General features: G+C 46.3%; 1 protein-coding gene across 2 annotated transcripts in view; it reads right to left on the bottom strand.

The window, feature by feature from the left end:
- LOC105476473 (zinc finger and BTB domain containing 16) overlaps window positions 1–21146 on the bottom strand; it is a 198016-nt gene that overhangs the window by 50302 nt on the left and 126568 nt on the right. For both annotated transcript variants that reach the window (XM_011732450.3, XM_011732451.3), the window contains exon 4: window positions 18461–18547. In XM_011732450.3, the coding sequence (XP_011730752.1) occupies window positions 18461–18547 (87 nt within the window). The remainder of the gene's footprint in view (window positions 1–18460; window positions 18548–21146) is intronic.

The raw sequence follows: 21146 nt of genomic DNA, 5'->3' as shown, positions 1-21146 counted from the left end.
GAGAAGACCAACAGGGAAACAATTTCTAAGAAGACTGAATGTGGTGACTGGATATGTTCCCAACATCTCAAGCTTGCCTGGAATGGCCGAGTAAACAGCCACTGCAAAACTGCTTGGCGGGCCCAGTTTATCTTGTTGACAGAAGCAGCAATAGGTGAGAGGTGGTAATGAGTTGCATCTCTGTTAGATACTTCTCCTGCCTGGAGCCCCTGGAAGGTCCTCTGGATACAGGGTCTGGTCCCTGGTGCACAAGTAAGGAACATCAGAGATTATGGGGGAAAAAAATGAATGGGTGTAGGGAGAACACTAGGAAACTATCAAAATGATCATCAAGACATAGGTCTGTTGGTAGGAAAATCACGGATTACAAAACAGCATACACTGAATCTCACAGCCCCATTTGTGATTAAAAGAAGAATCAGGGTGTGGTGACTCACGCCTGTAATCCCAGCACTTCCAGAGGATAAGGCAGGTGGATCACCTGAGGTCAGGAGTTTGAGCCCAGCCTGGCCAACATGGTGAAACCCCATCTCTACTAAAAAATAAAAAATTAGCCGGGCGTGGTGGTGCATGCCTGTAATCCCAGCTACTCAGGAGGCTGAGGCAGGAGTATCACTTGAACCCGGAAGGTGGAGGTTGCAGTGAGCCGAGATCATGCCATGGCACTCCAGCCTAGGTGACATAGCAAGACTGTGTCTCGGGGAAAAAAAAAAAAAAGATAGTGGGACACAGAGAACATATTTCTTTTGTTTGTAAGTATTTTCTAATTTCTCCATACTGAAACCGTATTACAGGTATGATTTTTCTTAAAATGGGGTGCCTGGGTCAATACCGTCCACATCTTGCTTTTGACAAGAGTGACTCCTCCCAAGTCAGATGATGGCTGGCTTTTCTTCTAGAAACCTACACAGAACGCAACTACTCCGTCTCCTCCTGACTTGGCAGATGTCAGACTTACTACTTCACCAGATCAGAGTTCGGACCTGATCCTTCCTTCCTGTTTCTGAAAATGGAGGAATGGGGAGGGCAAGGCGGCATCCCGGAGCCACCCCTACTCCCTGCTGCCTTCTGTGAATAGAATGATTCTAAAGGTGCCACAGTCTCCTGCACTGTCTGAATGGTCACTATAATGCAAAGTGTTACCTAGACAGTCCTGTAATGCTGCAGGTATAGGAGACTGGGTTAAGTCTGTAAGAACCAACAACATACCTGGAAGTTGTTTTTTATTTTAATTGAAATATAATTGATGTACCATAAAATTCCACCCTTTTAATTTGTTGTTGTTGTTGTTGTTGTTGTTGCTGTCGTTTTTGCGGGGGGTTGTTTTTAACCGGGAGGGTCGTGCTCTGTTACCCAGCCTGGAGTACAGTGGTGCCATCAAAGCTCACTGCAGCCTCAAGCTCCTGGGCTCAAGTGATCCTTCTGCCTCAGCCTCCCAAAGCATGAGCCACTGTGCCCGGCCCTTTTATTGGTTTTTAATGTATTCACAAAGCTGAATACCATTACCACCACTATCTAATTCCAGAATATCTTCATAACTCCAAAAAGTGACTACCCATTAGTAGTCACTTCCCATTTTCCTCTCCCCAAAATCTGTGGCACCCACTAACCTACTAACCATCTAGAGCTTTCTGTTCTGAACATTTTCACATAGATGGAATCATATAATTCATGGCCTTTCATGTCTTGCTTGTTTCACTCAGCACGGGATTTCCGAAGTTCATCCATGCTGTAACATGTATCAATATTTTGCTCTTCTTATGGCCAAATTACAGTCCATGGTATATGGATATACCACATATTGTATATCCATGCATCAGCTGATATACAGTTGGGTAGTTTCCACTTTGATTGGCTACTGTGAACAACGCTGCTATGAATGTTCATGAGGAAGTTTTTACATGGACACATTTTCAATTCTCTTGGGTTGGGAGTTACTTTCCGAAAATAAATTCTTGTTATTAGGTAGTCATTTGTCTCTCTCCCACATTAAAAACAAAAAGAGCACAGGATAGTTAAAAAGATCAGAGACGGCCGGGCGCAGTGGCTCAAGCCTGTAATTCTAGCACTTTGGGAGGCCGAGACGGGTGGATCACGAGGTCAGGAGATCGAGACCATCCTGGCTAACACGGTGAAACCCCATCTCTACTAAAATATACAAAAAAAAAAACTAGCCGGGCGAGGTGGCGGGTGCCTGTAGTCCCAGCTACTCGGGAGGCTGAGGCAGGAGAATGGCGTGAATCTGGGAGGCGGAGCTTGCAGTGAGCTGAGATCCGGCCACTGCACTCCAGCCTGGGCAACAGAGCGAGACTCTATCTCAAAAAAAAAAAAAAAAAAAAAAAGATCAGAGACGTCCAACTACTTGGGTTCCAAATAATTGATACCTGCCTGTCCTTACAACACTCCAATCTCACACACACACTTTAACTGCATCCCCTCTACTCCCTCCGCCCGGGGCTCTGCAGGACCCCATCCTTAACCCACAGCCCTCACCAGCCCAAATTATGCCTCTAAGCAGGAATCTTCACTGCAGCATATGAAATATTTAAGCTGCTTTTCTAAATATATACATTATTTAACCTACAGTCTATAAAATATTTATATTGTTTGTCTCTGCTACCCCCAAATATCTGCATTATTTACAGTACAGTTGGGGAAACATTAACCTATGGGTTTTGCCTTGTGCATTTTTGTTCCTATTCCCTGTGTCACTGGGGCACACACAGATTGGAGAGAGGCAATAGTGACAGTGCTCTTGCCCAGGTCACACAGAAGGCCCTGGGAATGCAGGAGATAACAGCGTCCAAAGCCAGATGGACAGCACTGTAGTCACCTCTGTCACCTCGTGGTACCATGGGAACAGGGAGCAAACACCCCGTTATTTCCCGAGGGCAGTTTTGTGTTCCAAACTCAGCGCCCCGCTGCTGTTGATACTTAATTGATCCCCAAGTCTCCCACATGGGGAGTCACTCCCACTTCCAGCGGAGCTCATTCTTATTTGTGGCCTCTGTCACCCCCTCCAGGTGTGACCGCAGTCCTTATGTCAGTGTAAGAAAAAGCTCTCTTCTTACTCACTTCCTCTGTCAGGCCCATAGTGAACAGGACAGCAGCCCTGACCTCTGAGTGCTGGTACAGGCCCATTCCCCAGTGCTGCATTCTCCATCTGGCATTTATCTGTTCTAACAGCGGGAAACTGAGGCACCTGCCAGTGTGGCTGAGATACTGATGTCCATGAATGCTCCCAAAACTCATTTACTTGTACTCGCAGCCTTTTCTTTTTAGAAGTCCTCCTTCCATAGACAGAGACTCGAAGGTGATATTTTTCTTATTTATAAAGTGACTTTAATTTTTAAAATTATGTAAGTGATACGTGCTTATAAATCATCACTATTATTACTCAAAAATAGATAAAGCAGAAAGTAAAACACCTTTGCCCTATAATCCCACTTCTAAAGATCATCATTGTTAACAGGTATAGAGCGTTAGAGAGTCTTATAGGATGGCTTTAGTATTTTATATGAAATGGGACCACACTATATAACCTGTTTTCTCTAACCAGCTTTTATCATGCAAAACATCATGGGCATCTTTCCACACCATCATTAACAGACTCCTTACCTTTGGATATTTAGGTCATGCTCATTGCTTTGTAATTACAAATAATGTTGCAATCAGCATCCCTAAGGAACGTTTAGAAACTTTGGTACATAAAGGCCAAAGTCGGGGATGAAACTCCAAGGGTTTCTGAGCATTTGCCACACTGTCTCAGGAGCCTGCTGATAACAGGCCCTACTGCCACTGCGGTCGGTGGTTGAGACACTGGTCCCCGGACTCCTCAGGGAGCAAAGGGAGCAACCCTGGGCCCAGCTTGGCGGCACACCCCTCCTTAACTTAGACACCTGCAATGAAATGCCGAGAGTGTGCAATGAACTTTCTCCTCTCCTGGCTGTCTAACTCAGAAGGTTGTCTCCAACTCCTCCTCCTCCTCCTCCTCCTCCTCCTCCTCCTCCTCCTCCTTCTCCTCCTCCCACCTCCACTACCCTTGGGTACCTCTACTTACCCTGCCTCTGTTTTGAATCTCTAAAATAATGTGACAAGTTAATGATGGTACAATTATCTAAATGTTGAACAGACATGTTATCTAAGTGAGTCGGATTGAGATTCCATCCTGCTGACAATAAACATCAATGGTGGAGCAGAAAGCGATAGGCAAATTATAGCAAACCCTGCAATTTCAATGCTATTAACTTTGGAGGAATAACAGCCTTGAGGCCTGTAAACTCTGAATAAAATAGGCCCTTGTGTTTGTCCAACTATTAAATCAAAATGCTACCAACATCCTAGAAAAAACAAGGCGATTTATGGCCTTTCAAGTTTCAGTTACACATTGGTTTTTATTAACTCCTTTCTGTCATCGGGCAGCCGTGGCGTCACTAAGGAGAAGGGTGAGAAGTCAGAGAGGAAAGACAGGAGTGGACAGTGGGAGAGAGAGGGATAAAGGAGAAGCTTGGGGGGCTGAGCATGGGCACGAGGGGAGACGAGTGGAAACTTGACATCAAGAACTGAGGTTGATTATCAGGACTCAGATGTGGGGACAATTCTGAGAGTGAAAGGGCAACTCAGACCAGTGAGTATGGTGAGTCCCACCAGATCACCCCAAGAAACACCAACCTGGAATCCCAGTCCTGCCACTGGATGAGTCATATTATTTAAGCCTCTCTGAGGCTGTGATTCCGCATCAGTGATGCAGACAGCGAAGCCCCCTGAGTGGTGTCCTGATGACTATATTGGACCATACATGAAAAGCTGCAGTGCTGAGCACAGACCACGCTCTGAATAATAGTCCTCAAAGACCAGACTCTATCCCTCCCCTCCAATTCCTAGAACAGTTTTTAAGAGGCAAAAGATCGTCATCTTTAATCCCTTCTTCAGACACAGTCGGTATTTAATACATTGTTACTGAATAAGCTACTAAATAAAGTGGAGGAATTCTTGTCTACTGGTGAGGGACAGAAGCTGCAGGCCTCTAAAAATAACGGTAGCAAGCAGCTACCACTTACGTATACATCAGTCCTCCTTTCCAGGGCTCAGGGCTTCACATGTATGATTTTTTTTCTTTTTTTCTTTTTCTTTTTTTTTTTTTTTTTGAGACGGAGTCTCACTCTGTCACCCAGGCAGGAGTGCAGTGGCGTGATCTCTGCTTACTGCAAGCCCTGCCTCCCAGGTTCACACCATTCTCCTGCCTCAGCCTCCCAAGTAGCTTGGACTACAGGTGCCCGCCACCACGCCTGGCTAATTTTTTGTATTTTTAGTAGAGATGGGGTTTCACCGTGTTAGCCAGGATGGTCTTGATCTCCTGACCTCATGATCCGCCCACCTCGGCCTCCCAAAGTGCTGGGATTATAGGCGTCAGCCACCACGCCTGGCCCCACATGTATGATTTTATGTAGTTCTTACGGCAACCATTATGATTATTAATCATAGTTTACAAACGTGAAAAACTAAGGCTGAGAAAAACACAGACCATCAACACAAGATCAGAATCTTAGGCTGTCCTTGGAACCAGAGAACCCCCCAAAGAGCACTTTTCTTGCCCAATTCCCACACCCTACCTTGAGAGAAGCAAGGAAATGAAGCCATTTGTCCCGTATGAAGCAAGTCCATAGAAGAGCCAGGATAAGAACCTAGTTCTCCTTCTCCTAATTCATTATTGCTTCCAAACACCATGCTGCCTCCATATCCCCAATGATAATTTGCAATCACATTTCTGCTAGGGTGAGAAGCCGGGGAAGGACAAGGTCTGTGTTCTGCCCACTGCCCAACGGCATACATGTCCGGCATCCCCATCCCGGGGCCCAGCATCCATGTCCAGCATCCCTGTCCCGGGATCCAGCAGCATCCATGTCCGGCATCCCTATCCTGGGGCCCAGCGGCATCCACGTCCAGCATCCCCATCCTGGGGCCCAACATCCATGTCCAGCATCCCCATCCCGGGTCCCAGCGGCATCCATGTCCAACATCCCTGTCCCAGGACCCAGTGGCATCCATGTCCGGCATCCCCGTCCCGGGGCCCAGCATCCATGTCTGGCATCAAGCGACACTCAAGATGTCTGTGGAGGAAATGAGCTTCAGCCCTTTCTAGTCCAACCCTGCCTTGCATCGATTTTCCTTCTCCAATCCCAAAAGAGCCAAACACCATTGATCCCCTCAAATCACTGTCCAGGAGAGTGATGCTTCATATAAAATGCACTGGGGTGATGAAAGGGCAGAGCACAAAGGACTTTCAGGACAGTGAAGTGGCTATTCTGTATGATACAACAATGGTGGGTGCATGTCCATACACATCTGTCCAAATCCACAGACCGTATTTTGAGTAGAGATGGGGGTCTCTAGTACAGAGGGTCCACAGGAGGGAACCCTCATGTGTACTGTGGACCCTGGGTGACAGTGATGTGCCAGCGTAGGCTCACCGATTGTGACAAACGCACCACCAATGTGGTGTGGGATGTTGATGGTGGAGGAGGCTGTGCACTTGCGTGTGAGGACAGGGGTACAACGAGAACTCTATACTTTCCATTCCATTTTGCTATAACCTAAAGCTGCTCTTAAAAAAATGAAATTTATTAATTTAAAAAATAGTATTGGGGGCCCCTCCAGAAGGTGGCCAGAGGGGCCCTGGGAGCCGCTAGGATGAACAATGGAGAGAAAGAATGGTTGGTCTGGGACAGCAGGAGGCGGCTGGGTTGTTCCTCCCTACTCTACAGCAAGCGGCTCCAGCACAGCCGAGAGCCTGTGCTTGGAAAATAAAACTCTATATTAGGCATCAAACATGCCTTTATAGTAACAGCATGAAATTAGGTCAAGAGTAAATCTATGCTGGAGCACTGACTGTACAAACAGCAGCACATGACCCTCCTCCCAAAGTGCCTATGACGTTCCGCGGCCGTTCTTGAGCCTGAGCTTTCTCATGTTAAATTCCTTGGCACAGAATGTGAAATGCTATACAAATCACCTCTGATATTTATAAAAGTCAAATGCTATTATGTTTTCAATGGGGAGGTCACAGCAAACCACATGGAGTCTGCTTGTCCCTCTGATGACTCACTGTCCTGTCCTCCCTGATACCCTCCACCTTGGGCAGGGGTTTGAGGCTCGTTCAGACTTTTTTTTTTTTTCATGTAAAGTTTAGGTAGATTAAGTTATTTGTCATCATCTGGCCCCCTCCCAGCTCCTCTGGGACCGACCACTGGGAGGCTGTTCTTGAGAGGAGGAACCAGAACAGTTGCTAGTTTTCCTGTCATTACAGGACTCCTTGGTGCCCAGCATTGTCCCTCGTGCCAAGCTCAGGGCAGGAGGGGGCAAGGCCAGCAGCTATCCTGAGGGAAGCAGCGTTGCTGCTCACCCTTTTAAATCCTCTGCCTTCTGCACTCCAGCCTGGGTGACAGAGCGAGACACTATCTCAAAAATAATAATAATAATAATAATAATAATAATACAATACAATACAACACAAAATCCTCTGCCTTGCCCGCTACTCCCACCCCACCCCCTTCCCCCACCATGATGACCCACTACAGAAAATTCTCCAAACAAGGACTTCATTTTCTACTCTGAAGTTCAGAGCCAGAGACTGTCCCTGAAGCTTCCTCCAAATATTATTAACATATCAGGAGAGAGAGAGGGGCCAGTGCAAGCAGGCAGCCAACAGCAAGGTTGGAGATACAGTTCTGCACCTCCAAAGGGGGAAGCCACACAGTGCAAAGAGAAAGGGAGACAGAGAGAAACAGAGAGTGGGGGGAAGAGAGAGTATATGCCTCCTAGCCTCCTTCACACCGAAACCAAGAGGACCCTTTGGGTGGGGTTCCCTCCAATGCCCACTCCCTACTAGGAGGGAAGAGCAGAATCTGCAGCATGGACCCTCAGCTGCCAGAGGTGTGCTGTTTCTGGACTGCAAGACTCTTGCAGCCAACACACAGTGGATGAGAACCAGCATCTCAACATTTGCATCTGGTTGAGTGGCTTCCCCTGTGACGCAGTAATGTGGAAACTAAGCAACTTTTTCTAGGCCAGTAAAAGAAAGTACTTATTTTGCAATCACAGTGGAGAGAACCTTGGGCTGAACTTGTGGGCCCTAATTCTAGTTTGGATTGTTTGTTCTTAACTGACCCCCTTTTTCAAATAGGGGCTTTGATCCATTGATCCGCACATGAGAGCTGATAGCCAGGCCACCACAGGAAGGGATGACAATGTTAACATGTGGGCTCTGGGGTCCAGAAGGCCAAGGCACACATTCAAGTCCTGCCCCGGATCGGTCTTCCTTAACCTTTCTGGGACTCAGTTTTCTCTGGCAAAGATTAGGGAGGAAAAAAGGTCTCTATTTTTGGATTATAGTGAAGACTTCATAAAATAATAACTCAAAAGTATCCAAAAGAGTACAACTGTTGAATTATCTGTGCCTGAGGCAAGTTCAGCCTACATGCTCATTTCCTTCACAACACCGTAACCTTCAGGAAGTCAGGGCCCAATTTCTGTTGACTATTATGTATTAAGTCCACAAAGTACCGAGCATACAGTAGGTACCTAAAAACTCAGAGAACGAGGAAATGAAGGAACTACAGGATAAGCCAACTATACAGGCTATTCTGACAGCAAACTTGAGTCACTAACCTGGCAGACCTTGCAGGGCAGGTTGAGGGCTGGAAGAGAGAGCTGAATTGCTCCAGGGTAAGTCTAGGGTCTAGTTCAACCTAGTACCCTGGGCCTGCAGAGGGTGCCCTTAAGCTTCCCAGCCTCAGAACTTCTAAACCTAGGAATGACCTGAGCTATCTCTGTCTGCTTCTTTGCCTCTTTTTTCTTACTGGGGAAAAGGTAGGATGAGGTAGAAGGTTCTATCTGAAGAAGTCAAGAGATAGGGAATATCCAGGTTCCTGGTGATAGCAGACATGGTTCAGGATCCCCCCAGCAACCCAAAATTCCTGAGCCTTCACCAGTCACTGAAGCCTCCTCTAAGATGTGGAAGGGCACAGGCCTGGTGCTCCTGGAGGCTGGTATACCTGCTTAGTCTCGATTCCAGTTTTGCGGCCTGTCTGGCCTGGGTTTACATATCACGTATTTAGATATCAACAGGGAATGGTTCCTTTGGGAATCTTTGGGCATTCCAGACCTCAGGGCCTTAAGATCTACCAAATCTGCTCCATGAGATTGCTCAAGGTACGGAGCTTCAATATGCCCTCACTTCTCTCAACTGTTAGTTCAGTAGGCACATTGCAAATGTCCTCTTGGCCAGAGGACATAGTCAAGGATCCTGGAAGACCTCACCATGGCCTTGCAAAGCAGGTGTATACTGTTCCTGTTCCACCATCACCGTCCTCACTGACTTGGCCCTTCCCCATCACCAACCCAGTGGGAGAAATACATGTTCTCAGAGGCCTCTAAGGAAGACGAGGATGATGCAATGAGAGAAACTGGCACCTCCATTTCCTGAGCGCTTATCCATGCAAGGCCTATATTGAGATTATCCAGTCTGTAATGGGGCTGGAATTGGAATCTAGATGGTCTGACACCAGATCCCAAGTTCTGGGTCACTATGCACCAAATACCCTGCACTTGACACCCTGATTTTAGGCTTCCTGGGGTTCCTCTTCCCTGCAATTTGCATGACAAACCTGCACCACTCTGTTAGGGCTCAAACTTTCCTAGGAAGTAATGCCTTCTAGAGATCATCCCATCCACTTCCCTGCCGTCATGCAGGTCTTGTGTCCCCAGGCAGTCATTTGCCCATCCCCCTTTCCTGCTGCCTGACTCCCTCAGTCTCTCTGGCCAGGTCCACACAGACCAGTCCTGGCCCCAACTCCCCCATGTTCAGATTACAAATAGGTAGCTGCTCTGGGTCCCCTACAGATGGACTGAAAGAGTTGAAGGTTCCTACAGGTCACCCTCGTGGCCTCTTCACTCAGACTTCCCATTTTCTCCCAAGGGCATACTGAAGACTGCCCAGCCTCCTACCCTGGAGCTCAGCAGCCAAGTTATCTCACTGCCCTCTAATTAACACCACGGATCCTGTCTGTTGCCCCCAGGCCTGTTCAAGTCCCAAATGGGGATGTACAGTGGCTTGAACAACATTATGATTTGTAAAACCCACTCCTAATTAGTTTGACTTTGAATAAAGAGGGTAATTATTTTTAAATTTATTAACTGCTGCCTGGCCAGAGAAGTTTCCAGATCAAATGACATGGAGAAGCTATTTCTGCTCAGTGATGCAGCAATTTATATTACTGATCGGTCATTAAAACCTCTGGCACAAAACCACTTGTGCTTCCTGAGCCAAGATAGTGTCCGTGTGTCAAATTTCAAACCCAGAGTATAAATTAAGCCATTAATGGTATTTATCAGTTTATCTGGACTTAAAGAACTACTTGCTAATTTAAGACATTCCTGATATAGCAGCCAGGTGGTGTGCTGGGTGTGCACGTGGGTGTGCACGTGCGTGTATGTGTGTTTTCTCACTTTTATTTCACTGAACAGTGTAAAAAAAATTCTGATGTGTAAATGAAGCACAAGCATCTCGGGAACTGCCTAGCTGTTAATTCCTCACTGCTCTGCAACCCAAACATTTTGGAAGCAGCAGTGTTTTGCAATATGTATTTGTCATAATATAAAAGGTGTAAAATGATCTCTGTTTATCTCCTCAAAGTCTTCGTTGTACCAAAACAGAAAACTGAATGTGACAACAAAGCCTGAGCCCAGCCCAACCGTCGTCAGCGTGGCCTCCTAGAACACCAGCTTGAGCCCGTCAAGATCTTGAGGGCAGGGGGCATGGAGGGGTCACACACACCAGGACAGAAATCCAGGTCAAGTAGGGTCAAAAGGGATGAGATGTGAAGATGCCATTCTCTTGGATAGACTGGAATTGGAAATAGTTTCCATTAAGTTCATTTTCCAGTTTCAAGAATACCTGTACAACACCATAACCACCTGCCCTATGCAAAGCCACACGTGAACTCCATGAACTCCCACGTGGCAGCCTTGGATATGAAACTGATCTGATTCAGGCAAACTGTATCCTACTCCAGGAGGAGGATGTGCACATCAGGGTGTTGGGGCTTCACAGTGCAATGGGGCACAGGGATCCAAAAGAGCTCTTCCCAGGCAGGGCCATGAGCTCAATGACCTCTAAACAGGATCACTCTGAACCATTCAGCCTACAGACTCCTGGACAACACTCAGTCAACGCGGAGGCAGCCAGGGAGTAGTAGAAAGAGCACTTGAGTTGGAGTTGGGTCAAGTTCCAGTTCTCTGCTTCCTAGTGGGCAGTCTCTAGGGCCCCATGGTCTCCTCTGTTAAATGGGTATAACAGACGAACGTGTTTTATAAACTAAGGTAGCAAAAATATCAAGTGGTATTGGCATTATTTTCACTGTCCCAGGGTCTCCATTCCTTCTCTCTTTCTTTTTTTTTGAGATGGAGTGTCGCTCTGTCGCCCAGGCTGGAGTGCGGTGGCGCGATCTCGGCTCACTGCAAGCTCCGCCTCCTGGGTTCATGCCATTCTCCTGCCCCAGCCTTCCGAGTAGCTGGGACTACAGGCGCCCACCACCACGCCCAGCTAATTTTTTGTATTTTTAGTAGAGATGGGGTTTCACTGTGTTAGCCAGGATGGTCTCATCTCCTGACCTCGTGATCCGCCCACCTTGGACTCCCAAAGTGCTGGGATTGCAGGCGTGAGCCAACGTGCCTGGCCCATTCCTTCTCTATTTCAGAGCTCTTCCCTACCTACTCTCCTGTTGGTTTCCCAACGATACCTGGTCCCCCACCTGGCTTTTCCCTCTCTAACAGCTTCAGTGATATTTTCAGTGTTCCCTGTTATCAGGAAACTCCCTTCCTCCAGGGTCCCCTTTCCTGGAATAGAGAGGGCAAATAGATTTCAGATTGTATTCTCTCATTGATTATTAGGGGGACTGAAAATCCACCTGAGTTCAGCAGGAAGTAGAGCTATGAGTGATGAATGAGCTCTGCCACATGTCAGAAAGAGTCACCAGGGTCACAGAGGACCCCTCTTTGCCAGCCCTATCCTGAGGGTAAGGCTGCTGTCAAATCTCCCCTCGGCACTGAGCACGACACCTGCCCCACACAAGGAAGTGGCTCTTCCCTGCTGGGGGAGCTCACCCACAGCTCATACTAAGGCTGGCAGGGAGCCTTTCTCAAAGCATCCACCTTGGTCTCTCACCCCTAATTTGGATTCATTTTCTCCATTCCCCATCCTTTCAAGAGCTCAGTTTACTCAATCTCTATTGAGCACACCACATGTGGCCTATTGAGCAAGCCACATTTTACCTTAACATCAGCAGGGGGCACTCGGTAGCTGACCTCTCCCTCCTCCAGCAGAGAAGCCCCATCCACAAGATCTCTGGGGGAAAACAAAGGGCCCAGGCCACCATATTCAGACCTTCAGCTTCTTTCAAGAACAGGGCATGTGCCTGAGTTGGTCACCATCATATCCCCAGCGGGTGCCAGGCGCACAGGGGGTGCTCCATACCTCTGGGGTCTGCCTGGGAACAACCTCCACAGCTGCTCATCCCTCGGGGACTCAGCTTGCTCCCCTGCCTCTGGCTGAGAGGGCAGCTTGCTCCCTGATGCTGCAAATGTAATCGGGATGGACAGAATTAAGCTGCTTGGCAAAGCTGGCTCACAGCTCATTCCCCCAGATTAGAACTCTCAGAGTGGGATTCTCAGTTACCTGTGGTCTAGCAATAAGAAAATGGCTGGGACCCTGGGAGACTCGGTCCTTCCCTTGCTTTCACGACAACAAGCTCTGGAACCCTGGGCAAAATAACCTAGCCAGGTCACCTTCTCTATAACTGAGCTAGGGAGATGCTGACTGGAATGACAGCTCACCTGTAAAGCTCTCCTCCCATCATGACAGGGCAAGACCCCTCCAGGCCAAAGCTCAAGGTACCATTTAGGAGGCATACCATTTAGTTGTCTACTCAGGAAAGGACAAGAATGCTGAAATATTGACGACAATAATCTTAACAGCAGTTGACTAGTGTTCTTCCTTCTTCTACTTGAGTCCCCTGTGGCAGCTTGTTTCCAAAGATGGCTGCCATCAATTCCTCCTTCCCTATAGGTTTCTGTCACTTCCCTACTGAGAAGGAGAGTCCAGCCTTCCACCACCTTCGATCTGGGGCTGACCTATGACTATCTGATTGATGAAATATGGTGGAAGTAATGCTGTGTACTTCCAGCCTAGCTTTTAGAGGGCTGGCAGTTTCTGTGTCCTGACTCCTGGAAACCTGAGCTGTCACACAACAAATGCAGGTTACTCTGCTGAAGAGAGAAGCCATGCAAAGGAACACTGAGACTCAGAAAATTGAGTGAAGGAGCCATCTCGGACATCCAGCCCAGTTGAGTCTTCAGATAACATCAGCTCCAGCCATTACCTGATGGAAACCACATGAGACCCCAAGTGAAAACCACCCAGCTGAGCCCAGTTACCCACAGAACTGTCAGAGACAATAACACTTTATTGTTTTAAGCTACTATTGCAGTGGTTTGTTACATGACAATACTCTCTATGGTCAATCCTCAACACAAGAACCAGAATAATCTTTTAAACACATAAATCAAGTCATGTCATTCTCCCAGTCAAAACCTTTCAATGGACTACTTTTCCACCTTCTCTATAAATGCACATCTGTGTGTGTGTGTATGTATTATATCTCAGTAAAGCTATGTATGTGTGTGTGTGTGTGCATGTGTGTGTACAGTCAAATGTCACTTAGTGATAAGGGTATGTTCTGAGAAATGTTTCATTAGACAATTTTGTCTTAAATAGGGCACAAGGAGCCAAAAGAGCCCTGCCCATGACGGGGCATGATCCTGAGCCTTTTAGCCCATGGACAACACTCAGTCAATGTGCAGGCAGTTGGAGAGTTGTGGAAAGAGCACGTGAGTTGGGTCAAGTTCCAGCTCTCCACTTCCTAGTGGGTAGCTTCTAGGCTACATCCTAGAGCACATTTACATAAGCCTAGATGGTACGGCCTTCTACACACCAAGGCTATATGGGACTGCCAATTCCTCCTAGGCTACAAACCTTTAGAGCATGCTACTGTACTAAACACTGCAGGCAATTGTAACACAATGGTAAGTATTTATGTACCTAAACACATCTAAATGTAGAAAAGGTACAGTAAAAATATGGTATTATAATCTTATGAGACCACTGTCATATATGCAATCCATTGTTGACCAAAATGTCATTATATGGTGTGATATAGTTTGGATATTTGTCCTGCCCAAATCTCATATTGAACTGTAATCCCCAGTGTTGGAGGTGGGGCCTGGTGCAAGGCAATTGGATCATGGGGATGGGTTTATCCTGAATGGTTTAGTACCATCCTCTTGGTGCTATTCTCATGACAATGAGTGAGTTATCTGAGAGAACTGGTCATTTAAAAGTGTGCAGCTGCTTCCCCCTCGCCCAACTCTCTCTCTCTAGCTCCTGCTCTGGCCATGTGACATGCCTGCTCCCCCTTTGCCTTCCACCATGGTTGTAAGCTTCCTGAGGCCTCCCCAGAGCCTGAGCAGATGCCAGCATCATGCTTCCTGGAAAGCCTGCAGAACTGTGAGCCAATTAAACCTCTTTGTAAATTACCCAGTCTCAGGTATTTCTTTACCGCAATGCAAGAACGGCTTAATACATGGCACATCACTCTGTCTGTGCACATATGTGTGTGTGTGTATACATATGTGTGTATATATATGTGTGTGTGTGTATGTATCTACATATGAAAGAGAGGTGGCATGAGTGATGCCAGTGACTCTTCCTGACACTGGCAGAGCTCATTTATATACATGTACACACCCATGCCACTTTTCAGAGATCTAATACACATACCATACAATATAAAATTCATGTCTTTTAAAGTGTACAGTTCAACTAATACATAGAATGATCCCTGACTTAGGATTTTTAACTTTATAATTGTGGGAAACCATCACAGTTTTGAAGTAATGTACAGGATATAATACATTCCATGAGATCTTCAACACTTTTATTATAAAATAGGTCTTATATTAGATGATTTTGCCCAACTGTTGGCTAATGTAAGTGTTCGGAGCACATTTAAGGTAGGCTAGGCTAAGCTATGATGTTCAGTAGGTTAGTTGTATTAAATGCATTTTCAATTTATTATCTTTTCAACTTACGATGGGTTTAGCAGGACACAGCCCCACTGTAAGTCGAGGAGCCTCCGTATTCAAAGCTGTGCAGTCATCACCATGATCAATTTTAGAACATTTTCATCACTCCACGAAGAAACTCCGGCTTCATCAGCAGTCACTCTCCATTTCCTCACAACTACCCCAGCCCCTGGCACCTACTAATTTACTTTCTGTCTCTATAGATTTGCCTATTCTAGATATTTCACATGAACACAATCATTTTGCATCTGGCTTCTTTCACAGAGCATGTTCAAGTTCATCTGTGTTGTAGTATGTATCAGTACTTCATTCCTTTTTAGAGCCAAACAGTATACCATGGTGTGAATACACCACACTTGGTTTATCCATTCATCAGTTGATACATATTGGGTTGTTTCCATTTTTTTTTGGCTATTATGAATAATGCTGCTATAAACATATCGTCTCAGTTCTCTTGGTTGTATACCTAAGAGAAGAACTCCTGTGTCATATGGTAATTCTATGTTTAACCTTTTTTTTTTTTTTTTTTTTTTTGAGACAGAGTCTCACTCTGATATCAGGCTGGAGAGGCGCAATCTCAGCTCACTGCAACCTCCAACTCCCTGGTTCAAGTGATTTTCCTGCCTCAGCCTCCCAAGTAGCTGGGATTACAAACACATGCCACCACGCCCAGCTAATTTTTGTACTTTTTTAGTAGAAATGGGGTTTCACCATGTTGGCCAGTATGGTCTTGATCTCCTGACCTTGTGATCTACCTGCCTCAGCTAACCTCTTGAGGAATCTCCAGAATGTTTTCCAAAGTGGCTGCACCATTTTACACTCCCACCAGCATAGTATGAGAGTTCTGGTTTTTCCACATTTTTGATAACACTTGTTATTATCTGTATTTTTTATTGTAGCCACACTGTAGTGGGTGTGAAGCAGTATCTCACTGTGGTTTTGATTTGCATCTACCTGATGGTGAATGCAGTTGAGCATCTTTTTCATGTGCTCATTGGCTATTGGTCATCTTTGGAGACACGTCTGTTCAAAACCTTTGCCCATTATTTAATTTGATTATTTGTTAATGTTTTTTGAATTATAAGACCTCTTTCTATTTCTAGCTATAAGTTCCTCATCAAATATATGATTTGCAGATATTTTCTCACCCTCCAAAGGACTCTTAGCACATGCAGAATAAAACCCAGATCTTTTACCAGGGCTGAGAGACTTGTCAGATCCTGTCCTCATCCCTCACCACTCTCTACACATCACTCCCAGCTCTCTGGCCACCACTGCTCTGCATGTGGGTCCTTAAACCTGTCAGACTTGACCCAGCCTCAGGGCTTCTGTAAGCGCTCACTCCCTTTGCTTAGACATTCTTCCCAGAAAATTTTTGAGTGGCTCACTCCTTCTCTTTTTAAGACTCTGCCCAGATACCACCTTCTTGGAGAGGCCTTTCCTAACCATTTTATCTACAACATTTCTCCCAAAATATCCACGATATTTCTTTTCTCCCTATTATTCTCTACTCCTTATCCTTTTCTTAGTAGCACTTAGTATGTTTAAGCAGATATGATATCGTACACTTATTTGCTGATTCTGTCTCCCAGCTAGAAGCTCAGTTCCATGAGGGGCAGGAATGTCATCTGTCTCATGCACTACTACATCTTAAATGCCTAAACAGTGCCAGGCACATTGTAGAAACTCAATAAATATCTATTACATTAAATATACCTACTACTATTTATTGAGTGCTTACTATGAGCCAAACACGCCATGAAATACTTCAAATAAAATACCTTATTTCATCCCCACAACAACCCTAATGCTAGGAGGTAGACACTAATATTACTCCACTTTTCTAACAGATGAGAAATCTATATTTAGAGAGTTTAAATAATTTATCCATGGCCCCACAAATAGGAAGTGGCAGTCAGGATTAAACTCATGCAGTCTCAGCTCTGAACTATATGGTTCTACCACACCTGTCCCCATTACCAACTCCAGCAAGTCACTTTCCCTCTTTTCAGCCTCAGTTTCCTCATCTATGATGTAAGAGTAGCCTCCGACCTTACCTTATAGCGTTATTCAGAGATTGGCCAGGTGGGATCACGTAAAGCAGTGGTCCCCAACCTTTTTGGCACCAGGGATCAGTTTTATGGAAGACAACTTTTTCACATATGGCAGGGTACAGGAAGGTATTCCTGGGATGATTTAAGCACATTACATTTATCGTGTACTTTATTTTTCTATTATTACATTATAATATATAATGAACTAATTATACAACTCACCATAATGTAGAATTAGTGGGAGCCCTGAGCTTCTGCAACTAGATGGTCCCATCTGGGGGTGACGAGAGACAGTGACAGATCATCAGGCATTAGATTCTCATAAGGAGCACACAGCCTAGACCCCTTGCATGCACAGTTCACAGTAGGGTTTGTGCTCCTATGAGAATCTAATGCTGCTGCTGCTGCTGCTGCTCTGACACGAGGAGGAGCTCAGGTGGTAATGCGAGCAATGAGGAGCAGCTATAAACACAGATGAAGTTTCACTTGCTCGCCCACTGCTCGCCTCTTGCCATGCAGCCTGGTTGCTAACAGACCACCATGGACACCAGTTCATGATCCCGGGGTTGGGGATCCCTGACGTAAAGCCCTGAGAACGGTGCCTGCCTCACTGTGAGTGTTAAGTGTGAGCTGCTGTGACGATCTGGTGACAACAACTCTGATCACAATCATCAGATGACTTTGGTGCAGTGAAATCAATCTCCTTGAAATCAAATAAAGCTCTATCATTGTGAGTTAATATTGTTCAGATGCATCCTGTGTACAGACTGATTTTAGACAACGTCTCAGCTCTCGCAGAGGGAGGACCAGCCCACCATGGCCACATGAGGGTTTCAGTCTCATCAGATGGGTGTGACAGATTTCCTGACCAAAGGAAGATGTTTTGGTAACATCACAGACTAAGGCCTCAACAAGAGCGTACTAGATACCTCCAAGAAAATGGGATCTCAGTGGCCAGTTAGAGACAGATCCTGGCCTAATCTAGGACAGCCATTCTCATGGGGCCATGTCATACTTATAAACTTCTGCTGGGCCAGCCACACAGCCAAGGGTAGCTGAACATGGCAGAAGCCCACCCTACTCACAGCTCCCCCAGGAAATTACTGGATGTTACATTTGCTAAAAAGAGGTTGCCACCCAGACAGTTCATGTCCATGTGCTACCAACACTGTGGAAAACCTGAAGAATAGGAATCCAAGTCAACTCACCAGTATGGGTCTGCCTGTGCGTCTCCAGGGCATCCTCCTTCGAAAACTGTGCACCACACTGATCACAGACGAAGGCTTTGGCACCCGCTGAAAGAAAGGAGAGGCAGTTACCACTAGAACAACAGTCCATTGGTGAGGGGGGAGGTCCTGGGCCACAACTGTGCAGGTGGACACTAGGGGAGGGGACTGGACACCTGCGAAAATCCTGAGTGAGGGATCATCCACGGTTCAGACCTTCCTCTAAGAGGTGAACATTCACCCAACTGAGTTCCAAATGCCTTTGTCTAGGGCTCTTCCAGAGAGAAGGAGAAACAAAATCAGAATAACCAAGACAAACAGAAATGGGCTCCATGTTAGATACCTCAAGAAGAAGGAGGATCTGAAGACCTACCTCCACGTGATGGGAGGACAGGAGAAAAATGATACCAACGCAGGGAAATGTGTCCTGTTGCCTAAACTGTACTTTATGGGAAGGTAAGAATTGCTGACATACCTCTACCTAGATGTACACGGGGACCTCTGACTCAGTGTGTCCAAAACTAAACTCACCGTCTACCCCCAACTGCTGCCTGCATCTGACCATTTAAAACCCCTGAATGACTCCCCAGTGCCTGAAGAACAAGGTTCCAACTCCTTACTGTGACTCACAAAGCACTTCTCGGTATGCTCCTCTTTCCTGCTTCGTCTCTCACACCTCACTCTTGCTCTCTTTTCTCCAGCTACACTGAACCATGTGGGCTCCCTGGAGGAACCATATTCTTCCTCATTGCTAGGCCTGAGCACATTCTTCTGCATGTCCTCTGCCTCTGACATTCTCCCACGCTTCCCTGGCTGCTATGGTGCAGTTGGAGGTCCTATTCATCATTCATGCATCGACTTCAATACCCGGGCCCCCATGTGTAGGTGAGGCAAGGCTCCTTTATGCTCCGATAGCACCTGATATGTTCCAGTTTTTGGCCCTTGCTGTGCTCCATTCCAAATGCCCGTGGCCCTGTCTTTCTCTCTCACCACATGGTAAGTTCCCTGGCGGAGGGACCGTGTCATCTTGTGCACAGCTGCATCTGCCTGACACACAGTGGAAACCTATTACTATACACATTTGTGGAATAAATAAGATTAATTCAGTGCAACTCAATTTAATAAACTTTCTCAGAACTGTCATTTAGAAGGCTTAAAGTGATAATGCCACCATGTCAAGATGAAACAGTACTTTTTATCATTGGCTAATAGTCTTCATGGCTCTACTATATTATCTGATCCAGGGGTCACCTGTCACAAGCCTTGGCATTTTTCCTTCAAGATGTCTCATAGATGTACTCTTCCACGGCATTTGGTGCAGTGATTCCACTGCAATCACCACCCCATTCAGGCCCTTGCAGCATCACACTCAGAACACTGTAAGACGCGAGGTGGTTTCCACACCACCAGCCACCCGCAATCTACTCAACACATGCAGGTTCCTCTATGGCCACTTGATTCCTCACACTTTCTTACTCAAGAAGATACAAGGCCTCCCAATGTGTACTGACTCTAAATTCCTCTACTTGGCTTCAAGGCCTTCCATAACCTGTCCCGGTTAGCCACCCACCTCCATAGGTAAGCTGTCCTCACCAGCCCTCTCTGGGCACTGCTTGACCTTCCCAGAGTCGCTGTGCTTGAGCAATGCTCAGTCCTGTTCCTCCATCTGTTCCAATCCCACTCCATTTTCAAGGTCAGAGTTTGTGGACATCAAGCTCTCCAGTCCCTTACTCTTCTGCCCTTTCCAATCTGCCACTGCACTCTGTTCCTTTCAACACGTCTTAGCACTTTGTTGTTGTCTTTGTTGTTTTTGAGATAGGGTCTCTGTCTGTCACCCAGGCTGGAGTGCAGTGGTACAATCATAGCTTACAGCAGCCTCAACCTCCTGGGTTCAAGCAATCCTCCCACCTCAGCCTCCTGAGTAGCTGGGACTACAGGTGCACGCCACCATGCCTGACTAATTCCGTTTGTTTGTTTGTTTGTTTGTTGTTTTTTATTTAGAGATGAGGTCTCACTGTGTTTCCCAGGTTGGTCTTGAGCTCCTGGGCTCAAGTGATCCTCCTACCTTGGTCTCCCAAAGTGCTGGGGGGTTCCAGGTGTGAGCCAGTGTGTCTGGTCATCTTCGCTCTTCTTTAAACATGCCTGTGTTTTAGTTTTGTATTAGAGCCTCGTACGAGCCAGAACTACTTTTTACACAAATTTGTAGCCGACAGTGCTGTTTTCAAATCACCTCAGATTTCCTGAGTCTTGACTATATACCAGGCATGATGCTAGATGCTTAATATGTATCATTCGTCCTAACTACCACCATTTATATAGTACGTGCTATCATTATCCCCATGTAGCAGATGAGTACATTCAAGCCCAGAGAGGTTAAGCACTTTGCCCAACGCCACACAGTGGTTAACATAGTAAAGGTGAATTCAAACACAGGCAGCCTCATTTCAGAGTAATCCCTGTACCCTTCGGCCTCCCTAGGGTTCCATCTGCAAAGATGCTTTGTGGATAAGACTCCATGGGTGGGGTCTGAGCTCCCATCTCTGAATGAAAATTCAATTTACCTATTTTACACATCAGGGCTTTGGGGCTGGAAAAATGGCTCCACTACTTTTCTAGAAATTTGGAAACCTCTGCCTTGGAGAATCAGCACATACTGAAGGAATGCAAC

This window comes from Macaca nemestrina, chromosome 12, assembly GCF_043159975.1.
Source record: "Macaca nemestrina isolate mMacNem1 chromosome 12, mMacNem.hap1, whole genome shotgun sequence".
Classification (NCBI taxonomy): domain Eukaryota; kingdom Metazoa; phylum Chordata; class Mammalia; order Primates; family Cercopithecidae; genus Macaca; species Macaca nemestrina.
Note: the sequence above shows the minus strand (reverse complement) of the source record. Positions and strands in the feature narration are given on the sequence as shown.